We start from the raw sequence: 24,678 nt of genomic DNA, 5'->3' as shown, positions 1-24,678 counted from the left end.
CCCCTCATCACCAGGCTAATACCATCCCTATAGTTAAGCATGGTGGTGGCAGCATCATGCCGTGGGGATGTTTTTCAGCAGCAGGAACTGGAAGATTAGTCAGGATAGAGGGAAAGATGAATGCATCAATGATTTTTTTTTTTCAAAACTCTTTTTTTTTCACATTGTCATTATGGGGTATTGTGTAGAATTTTAAAGAAATAAATTAATTGAATCCATTTGGAAGGCTGTAACATAAAAAAATAGAAAAAGTGAAGCAGTTATTGATTTTGTTTTTCAGCTGTTGATCAAATGTAAAAAAATAATAATAATAATAATAATAAAAAGACAATTAAGAGTTTTATTATTTATGAATTTTTATAATAAAAAAATCCAGAAAATTAAGCTCTGATTTACAACATTTACAATTATGCTAAAAGTTCTATTTTTTTCCTAGAAATTTTTATATGTTTACCAATTATTTCTATTTTAAATCAACAATGTTATTTAGTTTGTATTCACTGAAGAAACATAAAAGCAATGCATTACCAAAGATGACAAAAAAAAACATGACAAGTACAGATTTCATTCAGCATTATTCAGGGGGTTTCTGTAAAGTCCATTCAGTTTATTTTACTCAGTAAACATTGACATATCCACACAGGACAAAATTCTACTTAATGCCATGAAATAAACCATGAATTTAAACATACAGTTACAAAATAAGCACACAAACTGAAACTGCTGGAAATGCTGAAACAGCAAGAAATGATTCCTGAAGAATCCCAAAGGGAATTTCCATAACCAGCAACATTTAGAATATCATGGATTTCAACAGTGTTTTGACCAAATATCCCTTCGAAACCTCATTGGAAAAGGATTTTCCCTTTTTTAAGACATGTTCAATGTAGTACAACGCACACTGTTATAAAAAAAATTAAACAAGATTTGTTAAATTCACATTCAAGTGCTACTAAATGCAGATTTTGCAAATAATTATACAAGGGAAAAGGGGAAATATTACAATTGCTAATGTGCTTCTCAAACATCTACCTCCACACCATCCACCATAATGATCAGTTGCATTATTAAGGTCAAAACTGTTTTGTAGCACAATTAGACAAACATCAACAGTCATTTAAAGGTGTTTGGTCAAGAGTTAAACTAATTCTGAATTGATTGTCGCACCGAATGCATTATAGTGTTAGTGCAGACTTTTACCATCCACAAACCCTTACATTTATTGAATAGAGCTTTCTGAAAAGCACTTAACGGTGCAGGGAGATATTTTTTGTTCTGTTTTGAGACAAATGTGGTGTCAACATATAACTGTATTTCCCTTCTACACATGTGGGATGGTGGAGAGATGATAACTGAATCAGCAGAGTCTGAAGGCACTTCTTCTGCAGTGTGAACTGAACCTCTCGTCCAGTCTGGAGACACATTTCACAAATTCACTTCATGTAACTTTATAAAATAAGATTGTTTTGGGGGGGACCAATACACAGAATAGTTCATCCAAAGAATTCTAAACAATTTTGAACTTAAATGTCATTCCAGTATTAGCTGTAAACATTTAGCCCAGTGGTCACCAAACTTGTTCCTGGAGGGCCGGTGTCCTGCAGATTTTAGCTCCAACCCTAATCAAACACACCTGAACAAGCTAATCAAGGTCTTACTAGGTATACTGGAAACATCCAGGCAGGTGTGTTAGGGCAAGTTGGAGCTAAATCCAGGACCAGGATTGGTGATCCCTGATTTAGCCTGTTGCATGGTGTGTTCACATTTGAAGTTTGGTTGTCTTGGTTTATTTGGTCCAGACTAAACAAAAAAAAAAGATACATTTAGTCCTGGTTTGTTTAACATTCATAATGTCATGTTTAAAACTGGACATCACACTTTTTTTTTGCTCTTAGTTGATGAAAAGAGTAAGCCTGTTGCCTTAAAATTAAGTAAATCATAGGTCTCGAGCTCAATTTCAGGAGGGCCGCAGCTCTGCACAGTTTTGCTCCAACCAGGATCAAACACAGCTGATTCAATTAATGAAGGTTTTCATGACTCTTTCGAACACCTCGTTAATTTAGATCAGCTTTGTTTTATAGGGTTGGAGCAAAACTGTGCAGAGCTTCAGCCGTCCAGGAATTTAGTTTGAGACCTATGGAATAAATAAACATAATAACAAAATATAATACAATAAATTAAGTTCACTTAACAGTTGCAAGTTACAATGGGTTTACTCAGTTTTTATATATATATTTAAAGCAAAGTCAACTTTGCTTTATATATTTAAAGCAAAGTCAAAACAGCAAGAGGAATTCCTTCATCATACAAAAACAGTGATATCTGCTGCAAAATTAAGTATGACAAGAAACAAAAACAGGTATGCTTGATCATTTTTGTTATATTCTCATCTTGTAACATCATGCCCTGTGTTTGGTTAGTTTCAATGTCTTTGGTCTGTGACGTGTTCATATTTCAGCCAAACCACACCAGTTTGTTTAAAAACCTTCTTTTTTTTCTTTTTTTTTTGATGTTCTTGGTTCACTTTTTTGGTGCATTTGCAGTGTTTACACCTATTTATTAAAGCACACTAAATAGCGGGTGTACACAATGAAGATTCTGATGGTCAAAAATTGGTATGTCATATGGCTCAGCTCGTAAGATCCTCACGTTACGAGCCAAGACCATAAGAGCATCAGCAATTACAAGTTTCGATTTCTGATCGAGAAAAAAACAAAAAGGGCTGTAAAATAAGGCTTTGGTGGACATGCGTCTCTAAATAGCACTAGAGTTTCTTTTAGATAAACCAAACCTGTAAGTGTGAACACACCACATTTGCTTCAGTTAACTAGAAGAACAAATTAATTGGAAAAAAGTGGTTTAAAAACAATGATTTCTCCATGTTTTAGACATTCAGTAGTTCTTAAAAAAAATTCATCATCACAACACTATTGTATGGCTTCTGAATATGCACAATAAAGTCCAAAGACCCATTAACACCAAGAACTGTAATGGTGATTACTGTAATGGAGATGTACATCTATGTTGACACTGGATTGTTTTGGCCTGCCACTTTAAATCCTTGAGCTTATTAATGCTCGAACTTCAACTCTGAAATCTGCACCTTACTAGAACTATGTTAAGCTGCTTTGACACAATCTACATTGTGAAAGTGCTATATAAATAAACATGAATGGAATTGAATGACAGTTGGATTCTGATTGGCTGTCAGTAATATTTTTTTTATTTTTTTTATCGATTTGTTTAGTGATTCCAGCACTGTCCTAATTGACATACTCTCAAATAATAAATATACATTAACAAATGTATATTAAAACTACAGTGAACTATTTAGAGAACTCTCTAAATAGTTTTTAAAAAGATAACAACTGGTGTATCCCGATTCATATTGCATATAGTTATTCAGATGTTAGTCTACTATCCATGGTAGAAATTCAAGATTTGTGCAAACTTTAAAGGCTTTTATTGCTCACAACACAATGTGGACATGAAGTCAGCTACAAACATTGACAAAAGTGTTAACTCTTTGTTGGGTGAATAGCTAAATATGCTAATTTTATTGACATTGATTACTATAAATATCTTGCCCTTATTCCTTTACAAAAGTACATTCTGTTTTGCTGAAGTATACTTTAAATTGGCAAACTGTGATGGATATTGTTCATATTTTTGTGGTGCAATTTGTCTATATAGTTACTGTATAATGTGCATCATCCTTGGTGTGAACTGGCCTTTAGAAACTCTTTATTGTGCTGTTTTAAAGTCACTTCTAAACCTTTTCTGGGTTTTATGGAAAACAGCATCCAGCAGAAAGAATGTCACACAATTTTGGAAAGGCTTTAAAGGGTTAATTCACCAAGATAAAAAAAGGAAAGGAAGAAAATAAACATAAATGAAGTTCTGTGATTCTTCACTCTGCATACTTTTGTCCCAAACCTTCTTCTGTTGAACACAAAACAAGATATTTTAATGAATGTTGGAAACCAGTAGCCATTGACATTCATAATGGGGTATATGCCGAGCTAGTGTGTTTCCCATACTGATAAACTTCCTGTGACCTGTTATTGTGAGTTTTTTCCATTTTACACAGTTCCTTTTACAGCATCGATGTTGTAATGTAATTAAAATACAATCAGTTAAACAAACTTTGGCATTTAGTAGCTCAAGCGTAAAATAAATGCTCACATTATAAAGACAATGTAATGTAATGGAATGCAGTGCTTCTTGTAAATTCTGAGACCCACTTTATATCGGATATCAGTCAGCCAGTGGAGATCGCTGATTTATGAAGAAAACAGATATTAAACACGCTGATTTTGCATTGGCATACAATTCACCGGAAACGATTAACCCAGGTTACTGGCAAATTAAAAGTCCTATTAGCATGCTTCGACATATACCCTATTTTTATGGGACAATGGACACCATATGCAACATATCTTCTGTGTTGAACAGAAAATAAAATGTTTGGAACTGTTTGAGGAGTGAATATTAAGTAAACTTTAATTTTGTGTGTGTAATTTAACCCTTTAATTAGGCCAGAATAGGCCAAATTTGGGGTGAACGATGTCTTTAAAGTTATGTATTTTCCAGTAATTTCCCCCAAAGCATCACACTGCACTCATCAGACATCATGGCTGCGCACAAAGCCAAAGGAAATGACGAAAAGTGCAAAACAAGCTCTAATAATTTAAAAGTGCAGGGTGCTAAAACACAAACGCTCATATTTGACAGAAAAGTGTCCCATATTACAACGACAGACAGAAGAAGCGCTACTACAGCGCTTCAGTATTTACATCAAATCTGAAAAATAACTGCAGAAAGTCCATTTGTCTTAAACTACACCAGGAAAATAAAATTTATGATACAACTTTTTTGGCATTTGTTCTTTTTTTCTCCTCAACGTACAAAAGCCTCCTACTATACACACTGTTCTACAAATATTTATTAGGTCATACATATACATACATTTATAGAGAGAGTTCATAACTGTACATGTGTCTAAGAGCTTCCTAAAGCTTTGGAATGTCCGGGAATCGTGGCTTTTTTTCGTTCGTTTTGTTTGTCAAGGAGTAGTTACGTCAGCGGAGCGGCGAGGAGCTGCAGTCCCGACCGTGTCCGCCAGAGGCCGCTGTCGCCTGATCCCGATTCTGCTGCTCGTCCTCCGTCCGCTCGGAGAGGAAGCTCTGAAACGTCTGCGCTCGTGGGATGAGCGTCATAGTCAAACTCGTACCTTGAAAGAGCCAGAAAGATCACCATGGGTGTTACTGATGCCAAAAGACATTCGCGTAAAGCTAATAATTATAAAAAAACACACACATATTCCTTGGCATCGATTAACCTGAGCTTTTAAAGGCAGCATTGATTGCCTTTGTGCATTAATATCAGTGTTCCTTAAACAAGAGGGTGGAGGGAAAAAGAAAGACATTGGCCACTGTCCATGTATCAGTGTTTGGCACGCTTACGGGAGAGGAAGAAGATGGCTTAACTCGATTTTCTGGAGGTGATTGTGTGATCAATTATGGATGAGCAGGAATAGAATATATCCAGGGTGAGATGAGGATACCTGCTCTCCGAGTAGGCGAAGCACACTAAACTTGTTTCTTAACAATCCCCCGAGCTCATATTTATATATAGTGAGAAAGAGAGAGAGAGGGAGTCAAACAAACAAGCTCACAGAGAGGGCGCGTGACACGGGCTGTATTTAGAAAGCTCTTCTCAAACAGGTATACCGTTAACTGGAAAGAGGAAAACTGTAACTTCTTACAGGTGGGTGGGTTAAGTTTGGATCAACTACAATCTTATAACGTTACACTTTTTTTAAGGAGAAAACGCATTGTTTTTTTCTGCTTCAGTGCTGCGCCCCAATTCGCACACTAGCGTCCTAAATAATAATTAGTGCGTTCCAGTCTGCTGAGAATAGTATGGCATAGGTGCCTACTATTTCAGGTGGATTCCTGTTGGGTTTTTAAAGTAAATCACAAAACTGTTGTACAAAAGGTTAAAAAAAATCTCTGCTCACCACAGATGTTTTAAAATAGACTGTAGGCTATGTAAATGAATATAAGTGTGTGCAAATTGGGTCAAAATGTTCAAAATGTTCAATTTTACAAACACAGCCAGCTATGCATTAGAAGGTAGTTGCATGATAAATATCTTGGTTAAAATAGCGTAACACTGCTGTCTATATTTATATTTAGCTACCTAACAAGATAGATATATTTGCAATTTTGCATATGCAATTTATGCTTGCATATGGTGTTTTTTCCGGCAGTCGAGAAATAAACATTTAACAAAACTGGAAGCATGATGACATTGCATGATCATGCATTTATTGTTTTTTTAGAATCTGGCACCCTCTGGCATGATGCTCAAAGTGCTATAAGCTCTATTGCATTGTACAACTCAAATAATAATACAAAATACACAAATACATATACAAACACACACATAGAACAGTTCTGTCTGGTTCTCGAATCTGATTGGCTGATAGCTGTGAGATATTTTTGCAAAAACAGCATTCCAACAGCCTCTTCACTCTTGTGTATTACTCCGCCCATATAGAGTCACAGCAGATCAATAAACTCACTACAGTTTGACAGATAGTGCAGCTGTTGGACAACATAATGTACTTTTGAGGCTTTTTAGGTGAGAATGTAGTTGATGATTGCAACTTTGCAGTTTTTTTTTTTTTTTATAAGGATAGTGCCAATTTTAAATATCATTTTGGAGGCTGCGGCCATCAGCCTGTCATACTGAGCAAAGCAAAGACAATTGCGCCACTAGAAGGCAAAGAGACTGCATAATAAGCCCTTAGAGGAAAAAAAAACTCAGCATTTTCTTTTTATATTTCAAACTACAGCTGATCAAATCATTATAAACAGGTAAGTGACATTTTAAGTCGATCTTTCTCTCGTGTATGTTGCAATGTTGCATTTATACCATATAATCTGCTAGTCTTTGCTTTGCTATGAATTTCATTCATTTACTTGTCGGCTTAGTCCCTTTATTAATCCGGGGTCACCACAGCGGAATGAACTGCCAACTTATCCAGCAAGTTTTTATGCACCGGATGCCCTTTCAGCCGCAACCCATCTCTGGGAAAAGCTATAAGTTTTTTGGGGTTAATTATTGTGAATTCCCGATTGCAACAGAGAAATGCTGTTAAATATCTCTAGACTGATGGCATTACATGCCCTTTAACCTTATAATCTTAAAATGTCAGCAAAATCACATAAGAACATTACGCTCGAGAATCATTTAAATACTAGCCTTAAAGTGATGTTGGTGGCGTAGCAACGGTTTCTGTGTTTGATTTTCTTTTTTATATACACGATCATGCCATCGAACTGTTGTATTAACACAATATCACACTTGTAGCAGTGTGATATGGCTGTATGTCATCACTAGTGGGACACTAAGGGCGTACTCACACTATGCAACCCGTACCGTGCCCAGGCCCGTTTCCCGCATCATTTGAGAAGTGTGAGTGCACTGAATCGGGCTCAGGCGCGGTTCACTTGGCCAGCCCTGGCCCGGTTGGAAGAGGTGGGCCTGAGCGTGGTACACTTGGGCTAAAGTCGCGCCAAAGCCTAAAACTGAAAGCGAGACGTGACTTTTAAGGGACTGTTTTATATGGATTTATTAATCATTCTTACTGTTCAATGAACGTAAACTGCCGTAGTTTATTAAATACGCAAACCCCTCACTGCACGGCAGCTGCGCACCTTCAGCAAACCTCCTCATTCCTGCAGCACGACAGCTTTATGACTGTTTATGAGCGCCAAAAGTGGCGGATCTGTACGGCGAAATATCTGACTGCGTGTCACCGCATCCCTAAGGACTGTTTGGCGAAATATTTGACTGCATGTCACTGCATATCAAACGACTGAAACAATTTATTTATTTATTTATTCTAGCTGAAATAAGAAAAATAAGACTTTCTCCAAAAAAAAAAAAAATATATATATATATATTGTCTGACATTTTGTGAAAATTTGCTTGTTCTTTTAAACATCATTTAGGAAAATTTTAAAAAGAAAAAATGCAAAGGTGGCTAATAATTCTGACTTCAAATGTAGGAATATATATATATATATATATATATATATATATATATATATATATATATATATATATATATATATATATATATATATATATATATATACAGTAGACCCTTTTGAGATGTAAACAAAAACAATGGTCCAAACGCATTTCCTGTTTTACAGTTTTAATTAATATAGCTCCCGAAAGTCCAAAAACAGCCGCATATTGATAAATAATGTTATTGTTAATGTTTTAACATTAAGTTATGATTGAAATGCCTCTTGTCACAGTTATGAAATAGTTTGTTATTAAGCAGGAAATGTTCATTGGCCAATGACATGATCACATTAAAATGGTCTGTATAAGTTGATGTGTTCATGCAGACACTTTACAAAAACTTTGCAGAAACTAACTATCCCTAAACTTTGGAAACGTCTTGCTGCCATAGTTGGCGTTGCTTATATGTAAATATTTTTAGTTCAGTTGGACAACAAACACTACAAGCCTAAATTGTAAGAGAGGACTCTGCTTGTATTTAGAAGTCAAAGTGCAATCAGAATATTGCCACAATCACTTTAAAAAGAGATTTGTTGACTACATAAAAATATGAAGTAAACCCATTGCCTTAAAATGATTACATTTTTAAAAATTAAATAAAAAAAGTGCATTTTTATAAAAAATAAGTTAGGTTGGTGGTTCATTCCGCTGTGGCGACCCCTGATGAATAAAGGGACTAAGCCTAAGGATATTGAATGAGTTCAACCAAAATTGAAAAAAAAAAAAACTCAAGCCATCCTCTGTGTACAGTATATGACTTTCTCTGTCAGACAAACACACACAGCCAGATTAATCTTGCATTTTGCTCTGGCTCTTCCATGCTGTATAATAGTTTTGGATAGTGGCTTTTATTTTGAAGCTTAAGCACAAACATCCGTTGCAAAACTAACCCATACACTACCAGGAGACTTACACATGTCTTATGAAGCACATAAATGTATTTTTGTATCAAAAATATTTCTCATTTTTCAATTATAAACTCCAATCACTGACTTCCAGCGACGCCAATGCTTGATGCAAGACAAGCAGACACATGTACACGACATTGTAAGAGCACTATACTGTATAATGTTACACACTAGGTCAACTATTTTTCTTGTTCTTATGTGGAAAACAGACTGTGTGCTAAGTGTTTCCCTTGAGAAGCATCTATTCCCGGAGTAATTGTAACTTCCATTTGAAGCCACCTTTAACTGTGGAGAATTGAGATCAGATAGGGGAGCTGCTGTCTGAGGACTGCTTGGTGTCTACAGAGGGCTCTTCTCATCCAGATGTCACACTCTTGTTGTAAGTGGATTTCTGGGAGCCAGAATGAAGCTGAGGCCAGTCGGAGCCACTTGTCCTGCATGCATGGAAAACATGTTATGCCTCTGCGGCTCCAGCGACACCAAACCACACGTGTGTTTCCATCACCTGAGGAAACGACAGAACACCACAGAAGCCAAGCACTGATGATCTGAGCTGCCATGAGCTCTGCAGGACAGAGGAAATGAAGCCACGGCCAGATAAACAACACACACACAAACACACACCTCCATATCTGCCTTAAAGTGTGGAGACTGCAAGCTGTATCATTTTGTTATTACAAAGGCAATACAGTGTAGCTGAGCGATCCAGAGACTGTATCTTTATCAAATACTGAGAGTCAATCTGTAATGAAAAATCACTCACTGTATCAGTAGGGATACATTGTTCCGCTCAACGAATGTCAAATATTTAGGACACACAAAGATAAAAAAAAAAAAAAAAAAAATTATATTATCAAATTTTTTTTTAAAAGAATACAGTGAGACTAGAACTAAGTACTTTCTTGTGTTTTTTTTTTTTTTATTTCTGTTTTGCTCACCGAACCTGCATTTATTTGATTAAAAGTAATGCAAAACCAGTACCATTTAGACATTTGAAATATTTAATATAACTCTTTTATATTTATTTATTTTTTTATTTAAATGTCATTTATTCCTGTAATTTGAACATTAGCATCACTACTCCAGTCACAAGTAATCATGTTAATTTACTGTTGAAGAAATGTTTATATTTTACCTGTTTTTTTTAACAGTCGAGACAATATTTAGTAACAGTAAGTTTTTTTTTTTTTTTTTTAAATTAGAAAGATTTGTCTGAAATTAAAAGTGTTTGTAAAACCAATATATATATATATATATATATATATATATATATATATATATATATATATATATATATATATATATATATATTGCAAAGATATTTAAAATTGCTCAAAAGTTATGATAAAGACATTTATAAGGTCACAAAAACTTCTATTTTAAAAAAATGCTGTATTTTTCCTATTCATTGAAGCTGAAAAATCCATTCATTCATTTTCTTTTCGACTTAGTCCCTTTATTAATCTAGGGTCGCACAGCGAAATGAACCGCCAACTTAGCCAGCATTATGTTGTACGCAGCGGATGCCCTTTCAGCTGCAACCCATCTCTGGGAAACATCTATACACTCATACACTCTCATACACTTTGGACAATTTACCCTACCCAATTTACCTGTGCTGCATGTCTTTGGACTGTTGGGGAAACTGGAGCACCCGGAGGAAATTTGCACGTACGCAGGGAGAACATACAAACTCCGCACAGAAATACCAACTGACCTTCTTGCTGTGAGGTGACAACACTACCTACTGCGCCACTGTGTCACTTGAAGCTGAAAAATAATTCTACTTAAATCTTTTTAACAATAATAAAAGTGAGCAGCAAATCAGCATATTACAATGATTTCAAAAGGATTGTGTCACTAAAAATCCAATTCAACTTTGAAATCACAGGAATATATTTCAAAAAATGTTAATTACTATTTTTGCTGCACTTTAAATCAACTACGATAGCCAGGACATCCAATAGTATCAGCCTGTCAAACTGAGCAGATTAAAGACAACTGCACCAGAAGATGGCGACAAAGACCACATAATAAGCCCTTAGAAGAGAAAAACTCAGCGTTTTCTTTTTGTATTTCAAACTACAGCTGATCAAATTATTATAAAACAGGTAAGTGACATTCTAAATTGATCTCTCTCTTTTGTGTGTTGTAATGCTGTGTTTATACCATATAATCTGCTAGTGTTTGCTTTGCTTTGAATTTTTCAGGGGATAATTAGTGTGATCCCCTGATTGCAACAGAGAAATACAGGGAAATGTCTCTGGACTGATGGATAGTGTTTAATGCCGCTCAGCCTTATAATTCTAAAATGTCAGCAAACTCACCTGTTTTGTCATCACTTTAGATATTATGCTACAGAATCATTCAAATACTAGCTCTAAAGTGACTTGCGTGAAGCAGCAACGGTTTCTGCTGTTCTGACGGTCAGATGTGAATGAATGTTGGAAGAAACTAGTTCTTCATGCACAAGGTTTCTAAAAATATAATTCTGCTTTGAAATCACAGCAACACATTTTAAAAAAAAATGTTCAGTGCTATTTTTGCTTTACTTTGGATAAACTGATGGCCCGGAGAGCAGAAAATAATACAAATCTCACTTTTCTAAAATTTGCTAGAGTTGTGATTAAAATGACAAAAACATCAATAAAATACTCAAATAAATTAAAATGTGATATAATAACACTATTGTTTCTTTAAAATAAGACTTTTGGTTTGGATACGCGTTACGAACCAAACCGAACGATTCGATTCAGACTAATATATAATAGTGCAGCAACCCTCAACATGGCATCCCAAATGACGTGACAGACAACATGCTGCCTTCCCCGCTGTCATGTTAAACAGTAGAATGTCGCTTTTGAACTTAGAATATGACTGTATTAAAGCATTCACTCATTAGCAGTCTTGCTGTCTTCTGTGTCAGCCTGCTCGTGCTGACTCCGCCCCCATTGCTCCAGCAACCTTACACCAAAGAGCATAGAATCACCAAGAGGTGGCACTCTTGTGTAATTTGGGAAACAGCCACTAGAGGGCACAGCGGCCATTTTGAAATCAAAACTCCAATAGAACAACAGCATATTATAAGTGTGTAAAATAAACTATTAAAAGTGCTGATGATTGTGATAATTAGCGTTGTATTGTTGTCTTTTAGGTTGTATCTCAGCTTTAATGCACTTTTTAAATAAATAAATTTAAAAAAAAGCAGCTGCTTGCCATCACGAAAGTAATGAGATCCAATAGACGGCCGATCACTTTCACTCCAAAATGGCGGAATCCAGCGCTGTTGCTGGGCGCTGCTGTTGCAATGGAACGTTCTAATGAAAGTCGCCTCTTGATCATTCTAAGCTCTTTGCTTACACAAAACAGCCAATCTCAAACCTGTTCACACATCACCACACCCGCTCACCTCCAAACACTACTCCAGTCAGGCACACGCAAACAAATGATAATCTTCCGGAAATCTCCCCCCTGGTCCTTAAATACGTCGCACAACCCTCTCCACTGCATCCCTCCCAGCTCTTCAGGTATACATTGGGCACAAATTACCCCGCTACTCAGGTACATTGCAGGCACACACCCCCACCGCTCTTTAGATATACGAATCAGTTACTGGAACTGGAATTGCATTCAGACAGGCAAGTCCTAAAGATTCGAACAGGGCAAAACAAATCACCGAGGCAATCGGCACATTTATAGCTGTGGATATGAGATATCTTAATCGGAAGTGGAAATTTTGGGTTTTAAGAAAATGTTAAATGTAATAGAGTCCCGTTACATTATTCCTTCATAAGCTAATTTCAGTCAGATAATTTCTGCTTTCAGATCTACTAAAAAGGCAGATGACAGTCAAATCAAGCAGATCTGTGCTGTCTGAAGACAAGGTGCACACTCATCTTTCTGGAAATAAAAAAAAAAGCTTAAAAATTGATTGAATCTGAGTACCATATAAAAACAAAATTGTTCTTTACAGTTATTTGTTTAACTGCTACAATATTGCAGTTATTTTTATGAGCAACTTTTTGGTTTTGAGTATAAAGAAGGATTTGTTTTATTTGCTGCTAAGCAGAAACCCCGGAAGTATAGCTCTATTTTATGATGTTAGTTTTAATACGTTGAAAAAAAAAATTAAATCAGAGAAGCCCTTCAATAATCCTGCATAAGTTATTATCATCAGCTCAAGAAGTTTGTTATTTCAAATATAGAAACATGGCGAGCTCTCACTTTTAGACCTCGTAAAACAAAAACAGGACACAGCAGATGTTGTTCTTCTTCTTGGCTTTGCAAAGGGTACCAATAAAGCATACGGTACCATTCACTTTTAGGTACCTTTTGACAGGGAAAACAGCCATAAAAGTGTACCGAACCGTACCGTACTATTTATTAAACGGGCCATAAATCAGTCATTGCAACCACCTGAAATAAGTTTGAATAATTTCAATAACTATAAATGAAAAAAATAAACAAACAAGATACATAGAAATATATGACAAACAAGACTAATAACAGAGGATAAAATAATACCTCAATTACAAAACAAAAACCTTCATTAAAATCAATAGAAAAACAGATGCTAATCATTCACAATACAATTTCTAAATGATACTAAAATAATATACACTCCAAAAAGAGAACATGTAAACATCAGACACTACATGAGACGGAAATGAGACGGTCTCCCCTTAACTACATGTGATTAAGGGAGAAACATGCACAGAAAATGTGCATTGATTTCTCTTCAAACACCAGCAGTCAAATGTTCATTGTAAGTAATAAGAGAGACAGCAGCGATGCTGTGTTCAACAGGACACTGCAGGAGCTCCAGCAAACAACATCCAGCAGCTCTCCATTCTTCTTCATTACTGACCACCAAATGATAGAAACCAAACAAGCCTTTCTGCGGCTCACTTTAAACAAGCTGCTCTTTAAGAAAATGCCTCTGTGCTGCAGATGTGTTGCTCTGAAAACCGGCCCTCCTTCAGGTGTCACACACACACACACACACACACACACACATATAAGTGGATAACCTTGGCTTTTAGTTCCAAAAACCAAGGTTCAATTTCAGGCTATGTATGTTGCCATAGCAACCTATATGCTCTGAATGTAATCTGCCACAGAGGTTATGCCATGCTTAGAGTTTAAGTTAGGTTTAAATTAAATTATATAAAAGGGGGAAAGATAAAGTCATCATAAAGTAATAATGTGGTTAAAAATGTCTGGCCGATAACAGTGCAATACTTGTTTTATTCTTTATTTGTGTTTAAGGACTGGCAAATAATTTTGGACAGAATATATATTCAGATATTGCAGAAAAGGACATTGTGATGGCTTAAAGAATAGTGTCAAAGATTTACCTACCCTTTAATGTTCTCATATTTAAAGCAGCTGTTGTCTTGAAAAAGACATGATAGTGTCATTGGAAAATTCAATACATTTAATTTCATCTTTATTTTATACATATAGCTTAATATATCTATTTGTATTTATTTGATATGTTTTCATTTCAAGGTTTGGATATTTATGAGCACTAATTCTTACTAAAAACTAATTCTGATACTGTTACACATTGCATTGCATTAACTGTTCAAATAAATGTTCAATGTGAAGTACTGACTTGGAAATGACGTTATTTTAATATTTTGTGAACTGAAGTGAGCCGGTATAAGCCTTGAAACTTCAGGGCTGAAAAGGAGTCCCACTCCAGCCCTGCTACCTACCTAGCCACCTAATCAACCAACCAACCACCCACCCATCCACCCACCCACCCACTGATCCATCCATCCATCCATCCATTCAAATAAATGAATTAATGATAGTTACATTAATTCACCTTATTTCTTCTGCTTTTTAGTTGTATTCTGTATATTACTGATTCATGGCAAGGACAAAAATATATATTTATGAGCGGTATATTTATGGGCTTTTAGACAGATGTAGCTGGAGGGGAAAAAAAAAACGAAGAGCAGAATAAAAGCGTCAGGAAGTCTGCAGCAGCTTCAGTGAATCTCCAACACTTGCATCATCATTGGCCAGTTGTACAATTGCATCAGCTCAGGCCACTTGTGGCATAAATGGACACTAAGATACAGCACAGCACTAACAATGTGGACATCACACTATTTTATTAGTTACAACTAAAGTTTCACAGTTTGAGCAGGTACAAACTGATCTCTGTTCCCTACTATAGCATACAAAACTGCATTCATATCAAAATATCTATGAGGGGAATATATGGATACAATCTAACACTAAAGAGAGAGAGAGAGAGACTATGTATAATGTATATTAAATAAATGAATATTAACACACTTCATTGCTTTTCCTGCAGTTCCTGGGTGTAATGTTGAATTTTAATGGCTAAAGTTGAACCACTTAATTTACAGAAGTGAATTTTTAACTAAAATGAACTAAAAATCGTCATTTAAATATTATACATTGTATTTTTAAACTGAACTGAATATTGGAAGGTGAATATGAGATTCAGGATTCAGTGTTTATTGTCTATGCACAGTAAGTAACAGCTTCTCTGTACAATGAAATTCTTACTTTGCTGTCCACACTGAATGCCAGGTTTAATGTGTATTTAAAAGAAAACTATAAAATACTTATTTAACAAAATAGGCAAGCAAAAAAGTAAACCTAAGCAAAACATATGTCGCATAAGTAGTACTGTACTTAACGGGTCATGAAACCCCCCTCTTTCAGTTCAATTCTACCTAAGAATTTAAAAAAAAAATGCTTCATGATGGGTGTGGAGCGCTGCGAGCAGAGGGAGGAGTGTGTGTGACCGGCAGAGCAGGGGAAAAAAGAGAGGAGCGAACAACTGTTGTCAGCTGACTCACAAAATGAGACACAAACAGTGTGAAGACCCATTATTTTATAGTTTACAAAGTTAAAATGTCCTGCTACATTTGTTTTTTGTACTTTTATGCACACATAACCACAATTGGTTAAATCATTATAATCATGTTTATTTAAACTCTATAAATAAGGAGGACTTTTCTCCTCAATCTCCAGGTCTGAATGCAGACAAAGTGGATAGCAGCACTGCTGCCCTGTCTATTTCAACCATTAACTCTGGAGGATTCTAATCTGGAGGATTTTAAACATAAGTGAACACAACAGCACGGATATACTGTAGGCAATGTGTCTCAATGGTAATGAACTCAACTGATTAAAGACAAAGTCCACCATTCTCCAATTCTTGTACAGCTCTCTCGACAAAAATGCTTGCTACACACAAACAACTTTGCTGTATCGGCCCTGACAGAATCGCAGAAATAAAAAAAACATGCAACAAACTCTGTGGATCATGGAAGCAAGCACATAGGGCCCGTGCCGTACGCAGATGTGGTCTCACCGCTTGGCAGGTCTGCCTTGACTTCGGAAAGCATGTGTAGTCATGAATAATTGAGAAGCAGGATAAGAAAACTCTGCTATGAATATAATGAGAAACCGATGTGTCATCACTCCACTAGCAGATTCGCGCTACGTCACCGATTTTAATCCCGACCTAAAAATGATTTTAAACCCAGAAGATAAAATTAGCTGGCAAAAGCTCAAAATTATCCGGTTTTCCACAAAATTAAAGCTGACAGGTTCTAACGTTGTCCTAAATGATGCTCAACACACAAATCTGTTAAAATTAAAAAAAAAAAAAAAGTACTTCAGTTTCTAAAACCTTTAAGTGTGAAAATGTGTGTAATATATATATATATATATATATATATATATATATATATATATATATATATATATTTTTTTTTTTTTTTTTTTTTTTTTTTTTTTAATGTTCTAAGCTTAAACAGTTATATAAAATTGTAGGACCTAAAATACAATCCTTGGAAGTTCAAGTGATTTAAATGCAAGCACTTGTTTATTCAATGCATAATTCTTTTTTCAGTTGTGCTACTCGAAAAGCTTTTTTTTTTTTTTTTTTTTTTAATCACATATAAAATAAGTTTGTTTAGACATAAAATATGCGTGTGTATTATATTACATTCTCATATATACATTCTATTTTGCCATTTAGAAAGATGGATGGATGGATGGATGGATGGATGGATGGATGGATGGATGGATGGATGGATGGATGGATGGATGGATGGATGGATGGATGGATGGATGGATGGATGGATGGATGGATGGATGGATGGATAGATAGATAGATAGATAGATAGATAGATAGATAGATAGATAGATAAAATCACATTAGCATGGTTAATAAAGTGCATATCTACATTAACTGAAGTCTGTAAGCAGAAGTACAAAATATTCATTTCTCTGATAGTGAGAAACATTAGCATCTAAAATTGATTTGACAGCGAATAACACCTTTACCCACCATGTATTTGCATGCATCAATAAACGTCCATTTCCCTGCTCTAAAAGTTCATTTACATTAAGCACATAACCTGTAGTCAGACAGCCGTTCACAAGCTGATTACAAACCTAAAGGCCAAAGTAAATGAGCCACAGTAATGACGGCGGAGCAGGAGCTTTAAGTAGAAGCTTCCCTTTTCAAAACTCTAGAATTGTGTACTTGTCAATGAACTTCTCGAAATAGCCGTTTTACACAAAGATTTCTATTTGCAAAATGAGTACATTTACATAGTTCATTTAAAGCAGCCCTATTATTCTTTTACACATAGTAGCGTGTAATGTGGATGAGTGTGAATATAAAAGATATTGTCTCCTGCCTGACACGAATCATCGGTAATTACCCTCCTCCACAAACCTAGACATTTCTGTTAGAAATCTGCATAATGCCAGTCTATGGTCTTCACTTTAACCCTCAAACACTGTATTTGTACCTGAGGCATGGATGAGTTTGGCTCATGATGTTGTCGACATGCCCAGATTCTTTTTCTGCACTAATAAAGGAACATTTATTCATTTTTTCATTCACTTTCTTTTCAGCTTGGCCCCTTTATTAATCTGGGGTCGCCACAGTGGAATAAACCGCCAAATAAAGCAAATTTTTTAAATAGAGATTGAAAGCAATGTTTATTTTATTGTGTTTTCTAGGAAGTTTCTTGTGATTAAATTCAGGACAGTTGGTAATGGACATTTAAATTTCAAGATCTGACCAATCAGAGCAGAGAAGGTAGTCAGAGAGAAACTGGCCTTGAAATATGTGTATGCCAGTTCTTCTCCAAAAGATGGGATTTATAACCAAAAACCTGACTCAAACTCAGACCCATGCGTACACACGTTTTAGAGACAAAGACGTTTTGGTGACGCTGGTGGTGAGCTGAGGCATTAACTACAGATAAAAGAAATAAAACATATTTAACTTCATTAATAGACTTAAAGTCCATGTGAACTAGAAGTTGGTGGGATTTTTATTTAGTATGTTGATGTACTTCCAACTGAAACTGAATATGTGTATGAGTGTGGGTCGGGATTTCTTTTGCGCATCATTCCCTCATAGCAAACTAACAGTAAAAGAGAGTGCATTAATATGCAGTTGCTATGGAAGCTCTTAGACTGACGTCAACTAAACCACCACTCCAAACCAAGCGCCAAGCTCCCGCTCTCCTTCGGAAAGCCAATACCGAAGTAACTAAAACTGCAATTCATTGAAATTGAAATAGTCCTGGCTCCATATGGAGCAAATTTCAATTGAGCCCACTGTTAGAATGGCCAACTTTACAACGGACAAAAAAGGTGTTTACAGCCTGGTACAAAAAACGATTTTGGTTCATATAGCTAATACTACCCTTTATGACAATTGTGAGGGGGTTAATTTTTTGTTATAACTCATCCGTTTTCTTTATATTACGTTATATTAAGTTAGCATAATTAAGGGCGTGGCCACTCGAGTGACAGCTAGGTCTCGCTGGTCGTCGTCACTTCACCTCAGCTGGCTCCGACAGATTAGCCACTGAACTCAACATAAACATTGTATTTTTGTATTGTTTTATGTGGCTTTACACAGTCAGTTGCCTTTTGGAATTATTTCTTACAATAATCAGATGATATGGCATGCTGCGTGCACTTAATTGTGCTCATAAATCATTCACGTAGCCTCCACTTCCCAGGTGAGTGAAATGATATACTTATATACCATCTCTATAAATGCATTGGTCTCATTTAAGATCACTTTTCATTTCTATTTTTCTTTAGACCTGTAATGTGCTCCAGAATCTGACAGATTGATTAGCTGTAGGCTATAGAACAGTCATATGAAATGTTGCCATACAGTGTTATGCTGGATTTCATCAATAGTCATTTACTAACACAGACTATATCTGAAGTGTTTGGAAGTAATTTGCGTTTTCCTGCTGTTGAAAAATGTCATAAGAACAATGCTTAGTGGCTCAATGTATTACAGCAGTGTTTTTAAAAGTCTAAACACTTTATTAATGTAGTACACAGTCGCAGGTAATGAAGCATTACGCGTTTCTCCCATAGGAAAGGCCATCTAAGCAGAATGCCAGCATGCGTCTGTAGCTCCGCTCACGCTCCACCTCTTTTCCCTTATTTGGTATCCCTCGGTTAGTGCGATGACGCATGAACAAGATGGCAACTGTTGGCCTCGCCTACTGGTAGCTTCTTTTGGGTTCTTCATAAACATATGGGTGACGTCGCGGACACTACGTCCATATCTTTTACAGTCATTGCTCCAAACACAGAAGCAAATGGTCAGATCTTCATTGAAGATTACCAAACCAAACAGTGGATTAATTTGCATGGATTATTCACATAAAGAATAACAAAGTGAGTCAGGAAAAATAAGTATATTTTGATTTCATTGTGATTATAATTATACTACTGCCACTGTTACCAATTACGCCTTAACTAATTAATAGTCATAATAACTTTCCACTATATGATGTTCTAGTTTTCATTCATTAGTTTTCTTTTCAGCTCAGTTCCTTTATTAAAAATGGGGTAACTTATCCAACACATGTTTTACACAGCGGATACCCTTCCAGCCACAATCTAACACTGGAAAACACTTCCACACTCGTGCACACACTTACACTACAGCCAATGTTGTTTTATTCACTTATACCGCATGTCTTTGGACTGTGGGGGAACCCAGAGTAACATAGAAACACGAGAACATGCAAACTCCACTCAGAAACGCCAGCTGGGGCGTCTACTGCACCACCATGTTGCCCCCAAGTTCTAGTTTTAGAAAAGTTGATGTTCTAATAAAAGGTTTATCTTCCATTACCTGTCTCTAGGAGGAAGTATAACATTAACATAATTAACTGGTTGTGAGTTTTTTTCATACTGTTTAGAATGAAAGCCTGGCATCATTTGCTTTGGAGGCAGTTCATCTGGCACTCAGTTCTCCAGAGGAGTCATTAGCTCCAGCTCCTCCCTTTTGTTAATACTCCTCATTCCTTGTCCCACTGGATTACTGTATATACAATCTTGTGAATTTAGTGGAACACTGTTTTTGTGTGGACATGGTTTCATGCAATATCTGCGATACTGTAACTTAAGGTGATCTTTGTTACAGTAAAATGTTACAAAGTACAAAATAAGAACAAAATATTAAATACAATTACTTTACAGTAAGATAAAATTAAAGTATACTGTCAATTACTGTACATTAATAAAAATACATCAAGTAAATAAAACAGCATCCTCTGCAGCTTCAAATTTAAGTGTGTATATTGAACAATATCTTGACCCTATGACAAAATATTTTTTCTATTTTTTTTTTTGTAGATAAAAAAAAAAAAACCTTGGATAAAAGGATAAAACATTGTAGATTTGTTGTTAGAACACATTTCCTATCATCAACTAGACATGTTAAATGTAGAAGGAAATATATAGGAATTAAGACAAAATGATCAGCCCAAAATGAAATGTTTACTTTTTCAAATAATTTCCCAAATTATGTTTAATGGAGACACTTTTTCAACAAGCATAATAGCTTTAATAACTAATATCTATTGTCTTTGATGATGGCAGTACTTAATATTTGTGTTTATTATATTTGTGCAATATTACACTCGTAGCAGCACGATATGGCTTAATATTGACGCTGCTTAGAGGCGTGCGTGCCTTAGTTTTCCACCAGTGATGAAATACCATATAGCACTGCAACAAGTAAAATTGCATTTATACAGCAGTTTGATGGCATAATCGTGAATATAAAAAAAATAAAAAATCAAACATAGAGAGTCTCAAAATCCTCTTGTATGAGGAACTACTTTCTTCTGCCATTCACTCACATCTGCAGCTGACATCAGAAAAGCAGAAATCGTTGCTACTTAACAAACGTCATTTTTCTCTAGCGTAATGTCTAAAGTGATGATAAAACAGGCAATTTTGCTTACATTTTAGGATATGTTATGTTAAAATTAATTGTTTCTTCAGTGCACCGCAATGTAGATGGGGAAAATTCGATATTGGCTCAGTAATAGATCATAACCGGTTATTACGTAATGACGTCATTTATCTCCTATGCGCGATATCGCAGTAGAATACTATGGCTAAGAAGGTAAGGGCGACTAAATAAAGGCTCCTACTACTTAAAAGGTAGATAATTATGTGGAGTTCAACTGCTTGTGAATTTGCTGGAAAGCCTTTCGTTGACACTGAAGAAGGTACAGAACACGATCCGCTATTTCACTATTAGGGAAAGATGCTGTAAAATCCATCTTTGGCTCTGTCTCTCTCACACACTTTGGACATTTGACCCGCTGCACTGGCCTGTTTGATGTAACTTTTCTGTCCTTTTGGCTGTTAAGAGCGATACATAGATATATACACTAGATATCGCAAAGGGACCCTGAGCATGCATCAATAGCGCCGCCACATTGGTACAGTGCTCCCAGGACAAATGTCATTCAACCGCACTAGTCAAAACAGTGTTATTACTTGAAGATGCGGGACTTTAGCGCTGTTTACGGGTGTAGTAACGAGCAAACAAAGAAAACAAAGCACAAAGGCAGAACATTTCATAGGTAATATTAATTTTTTTTTCTGTTTTTGTATGTTCTGAACTTTTGTGCTAATCAGGTAACGTTATTGATGATAACAGTCACTTACTGCATTCACCATACGGCAAAGCAGCTCCAACTCGCACTAAACACTTGGCTTATGCTAGTTTTGTTGAATAAAATCAACAAACAATGCAAAAGAAATATGACAACGAGATGCTGCTCTGCCAGAAACTTGTATTATTGTCGACTAACGTTACTGAAAGAGTCGTTCGGGAGATTCATTAACAAACGAGTCGCTCCCTCCGTCAGTATGAGAAGTGAAAGCAGGAGAGGAGGTGTGTTTCAGGATGATTAGATCAAATTTAACAGGGAGGGTGAATAGTACATTTCTGTACACACAAATACAAGCTTTTTGTCAGGAATGCCCGTGAGGTCACTGATCCATCAATGTAGAAAAGTGATGTAAAATTATAATTTTCATAATTAGAAAAAAAATTACATACTAACATCCAGGAAAACTCCCGATCATAGATATATGTGTATATGTGTATATCTCTGGCTTTGGATGGCCACAGTCCTCCACTGTACCTTGGTCCCGCATTCATTTCAAAGGAGCGCTACCCTGTTGCAAGAGGGCGGCGCTATTGAAGCATTCCGTCCAATAGACAACAATAGGCCAGGCGACATCTAATGTATATATCTATGAGAGCAATACTTGTGGAACCAGATACGAGTGTGCCTATGTTGCGAGTTTTCTTCTTCGCGTCTGTAACGGATACCTGTGATAACTGCGTATTATGCACATATAGACTGTAACCGCGGCTGTTCTTTCTGCGTGACTCATTGGTAAACAGTGCTTTCATTTCTGAAGCCAAGCTTAGCCCTTTCTGTTGAACGGGTAAAGACAATGACGAATCATAGGGGTGTAAGACAGCGCTCAATAAGAAAGCGGGATAATATGTACATTAGTTTATTTCCTATAAATGTTCATGCTTTCTTCTGTGCATGTATTGGAGTTTGTTTAAAACATTCAAGGTACAGTTCATGTATCTTACTGGTTGTGTTAAAAAACAATATTGTATTACAAATAATATAAAAATATTAATATATTTATAGATTTTAATAAAACAGAATTATTGTGTTGTGAAGAAAAAATCTAATTATGTATGAAAAGCATTGTCAATGCACCATTATGCACCGAGATATCGAATTGAGCCGAATCGATGGCATGATAATCGTACCCGAACCGAAAGCTTGTGTAGGTTCAAACCCCTAATATGTTACATTTGTAACACTGAACGGCATGAAATGCCATCAGTCTAGAGACATTTCCCAGCATTTCTCTGTTGAGCCATTTTGAAAAAGCCAAAGCAAAGCAAACACTGGCAGATTATTCTTGTGTTTGCGATAAGCAAAAACGCTAAACATATGCGGGCATTTCTTCTTTCTTTCTGTCTACTGAACTAGTCTGCACTAACAAAAACAGAAGACTCATTAGAAACAACCAGATCCAAAACCATTTTCTCTCTATATCCCGCCACATTATATATATATATATATATATATATATATATATATATATATATATATATAGTACACTTTAATGAAGGTTTTATTAATTTCCCGGTGCATATAAGTTTTTATCACATATTTTAACATCATAGCTGATATTTGTTTTAATAACTGTAAATATAAATTGACATGAGAATGTCTTAATATTTAAATGACTCAAATAGGCAAGTATATTTGAACTCTATTTGACCTGTATCATTATTTATTTGAAATATCAATTTATCTGTGCACAAAATCCCATTATCAGCACAGGAAAAAGTACTTTAACCCTTTACAACAACAGAACAACTTTGCAATTTAATGTCAACACACGTACGCACGCACGCACGCACGCACGCACGCACGCACGCACGCACGCACGCACGCACGCACGCACGCACGCACACACACACACACACACACACACACACACACACACACACACACACACACACACACACACACACACACACACAAGAGGTCCAATCAGTAAAAAAAGCAAGGTGCAGCTGGCCAAAAGGACACACATGGGAGCAATCAGGCTTATCAAGCACTCCAGAACGGTCCTTCCACAGAAGACATCAGCATTCCGGTGTGTGTCTGTATTATAAGAAACACTTTCTGTCTGAATCTTCCAGAAAAGCCTCTTTATATCATCTGAGTTTGGGGCTGGCAGGGAGGCACACAGATTGGGTCTGTTGTGTATTGATTTCAGATTAGCGAGATGGCGAGGAATGCGAAGATGGGCATTTCTGAGTCTGTTCATGGACTGAAGTCGCTGAGCTCCAACTTGCACAACCATGAGCTTTACAGCAGGTGTTCAGGAGAAAATGTGGAGCTTTATGTGTGTGTGTGTGTGTGTGTGTGTGTGTGTGTGTGTGTGTGTGTGTGTGTGTGTGTGTGTGTATGTGTGCTATTGTGCATGTCATATAAATGTGTGTGTGTGTGTGTGTGTGTGTTTGCTTTCTGGCACAGTTCATTGTTCTTGTAATTATGCTATATGTAATTATGAAACATTGAGGGCTTTTTATGGTCTCTTACATAAAGGCTTTAGAGTGGTTTCAAATCATACAGCAAGGGAAGAAAATGCTAGGGATGCACCAATATGGATTTTTTGGCCGATATCGATAATATATAGGCCAATAAATATTATTCAAAATGTTATATTTTTATACAGTAAACAACTGATTTTAATTTAA

General features: G+C 36.0%; 1 protein-coding gene across 3 annotated transcripts in view; it reads right to left on the bottom strand.

Annotated features, from left to right (window-relative positions):
- Nucleotides 1–2,486: 2,486 nt before the first annotated feature.
- Nucleotides 2,487–24,678, bottom strand: part of dok6 (docking protein 6) — a 173,498-nt gene continuing 151,306 nt past the window's right edge. For 2 of the 3 annotated variants that reach the window (XM_073940572.1, XM_073940573.1), the window contains exon 8: nucleotides 2,487–5,233. In XM_073940572.1, coding sequence (XP_073796673.1) covers nucleotides 5,082–5,233 — 152 coding nt within the window. In that variant the 3' untranslated portion in view covers nucleotides 2,487–5,081. 3 annotated transcript variants of the gene reach the window in all.

This window comes from Danio rerio, chromosome 24 (genome assembly GCF_049306965.1).
Source record: "Danio rerio strain Tuebingen ecotype United States chromosome 24, GRCz12tu, whole genome shotgun sequence".
NCBI classification, from domain to species: Eukaryota; Metazoa; Chordata; class Actinopteri; order Cypriniformes; family Danionidae; genus Danio; species Danio rerio.
The sequence above is the reverse complement of the archived record's forward strand: the minus strand, read 5'-3'. Positions and strand labels throughout refer to the sequence as shown.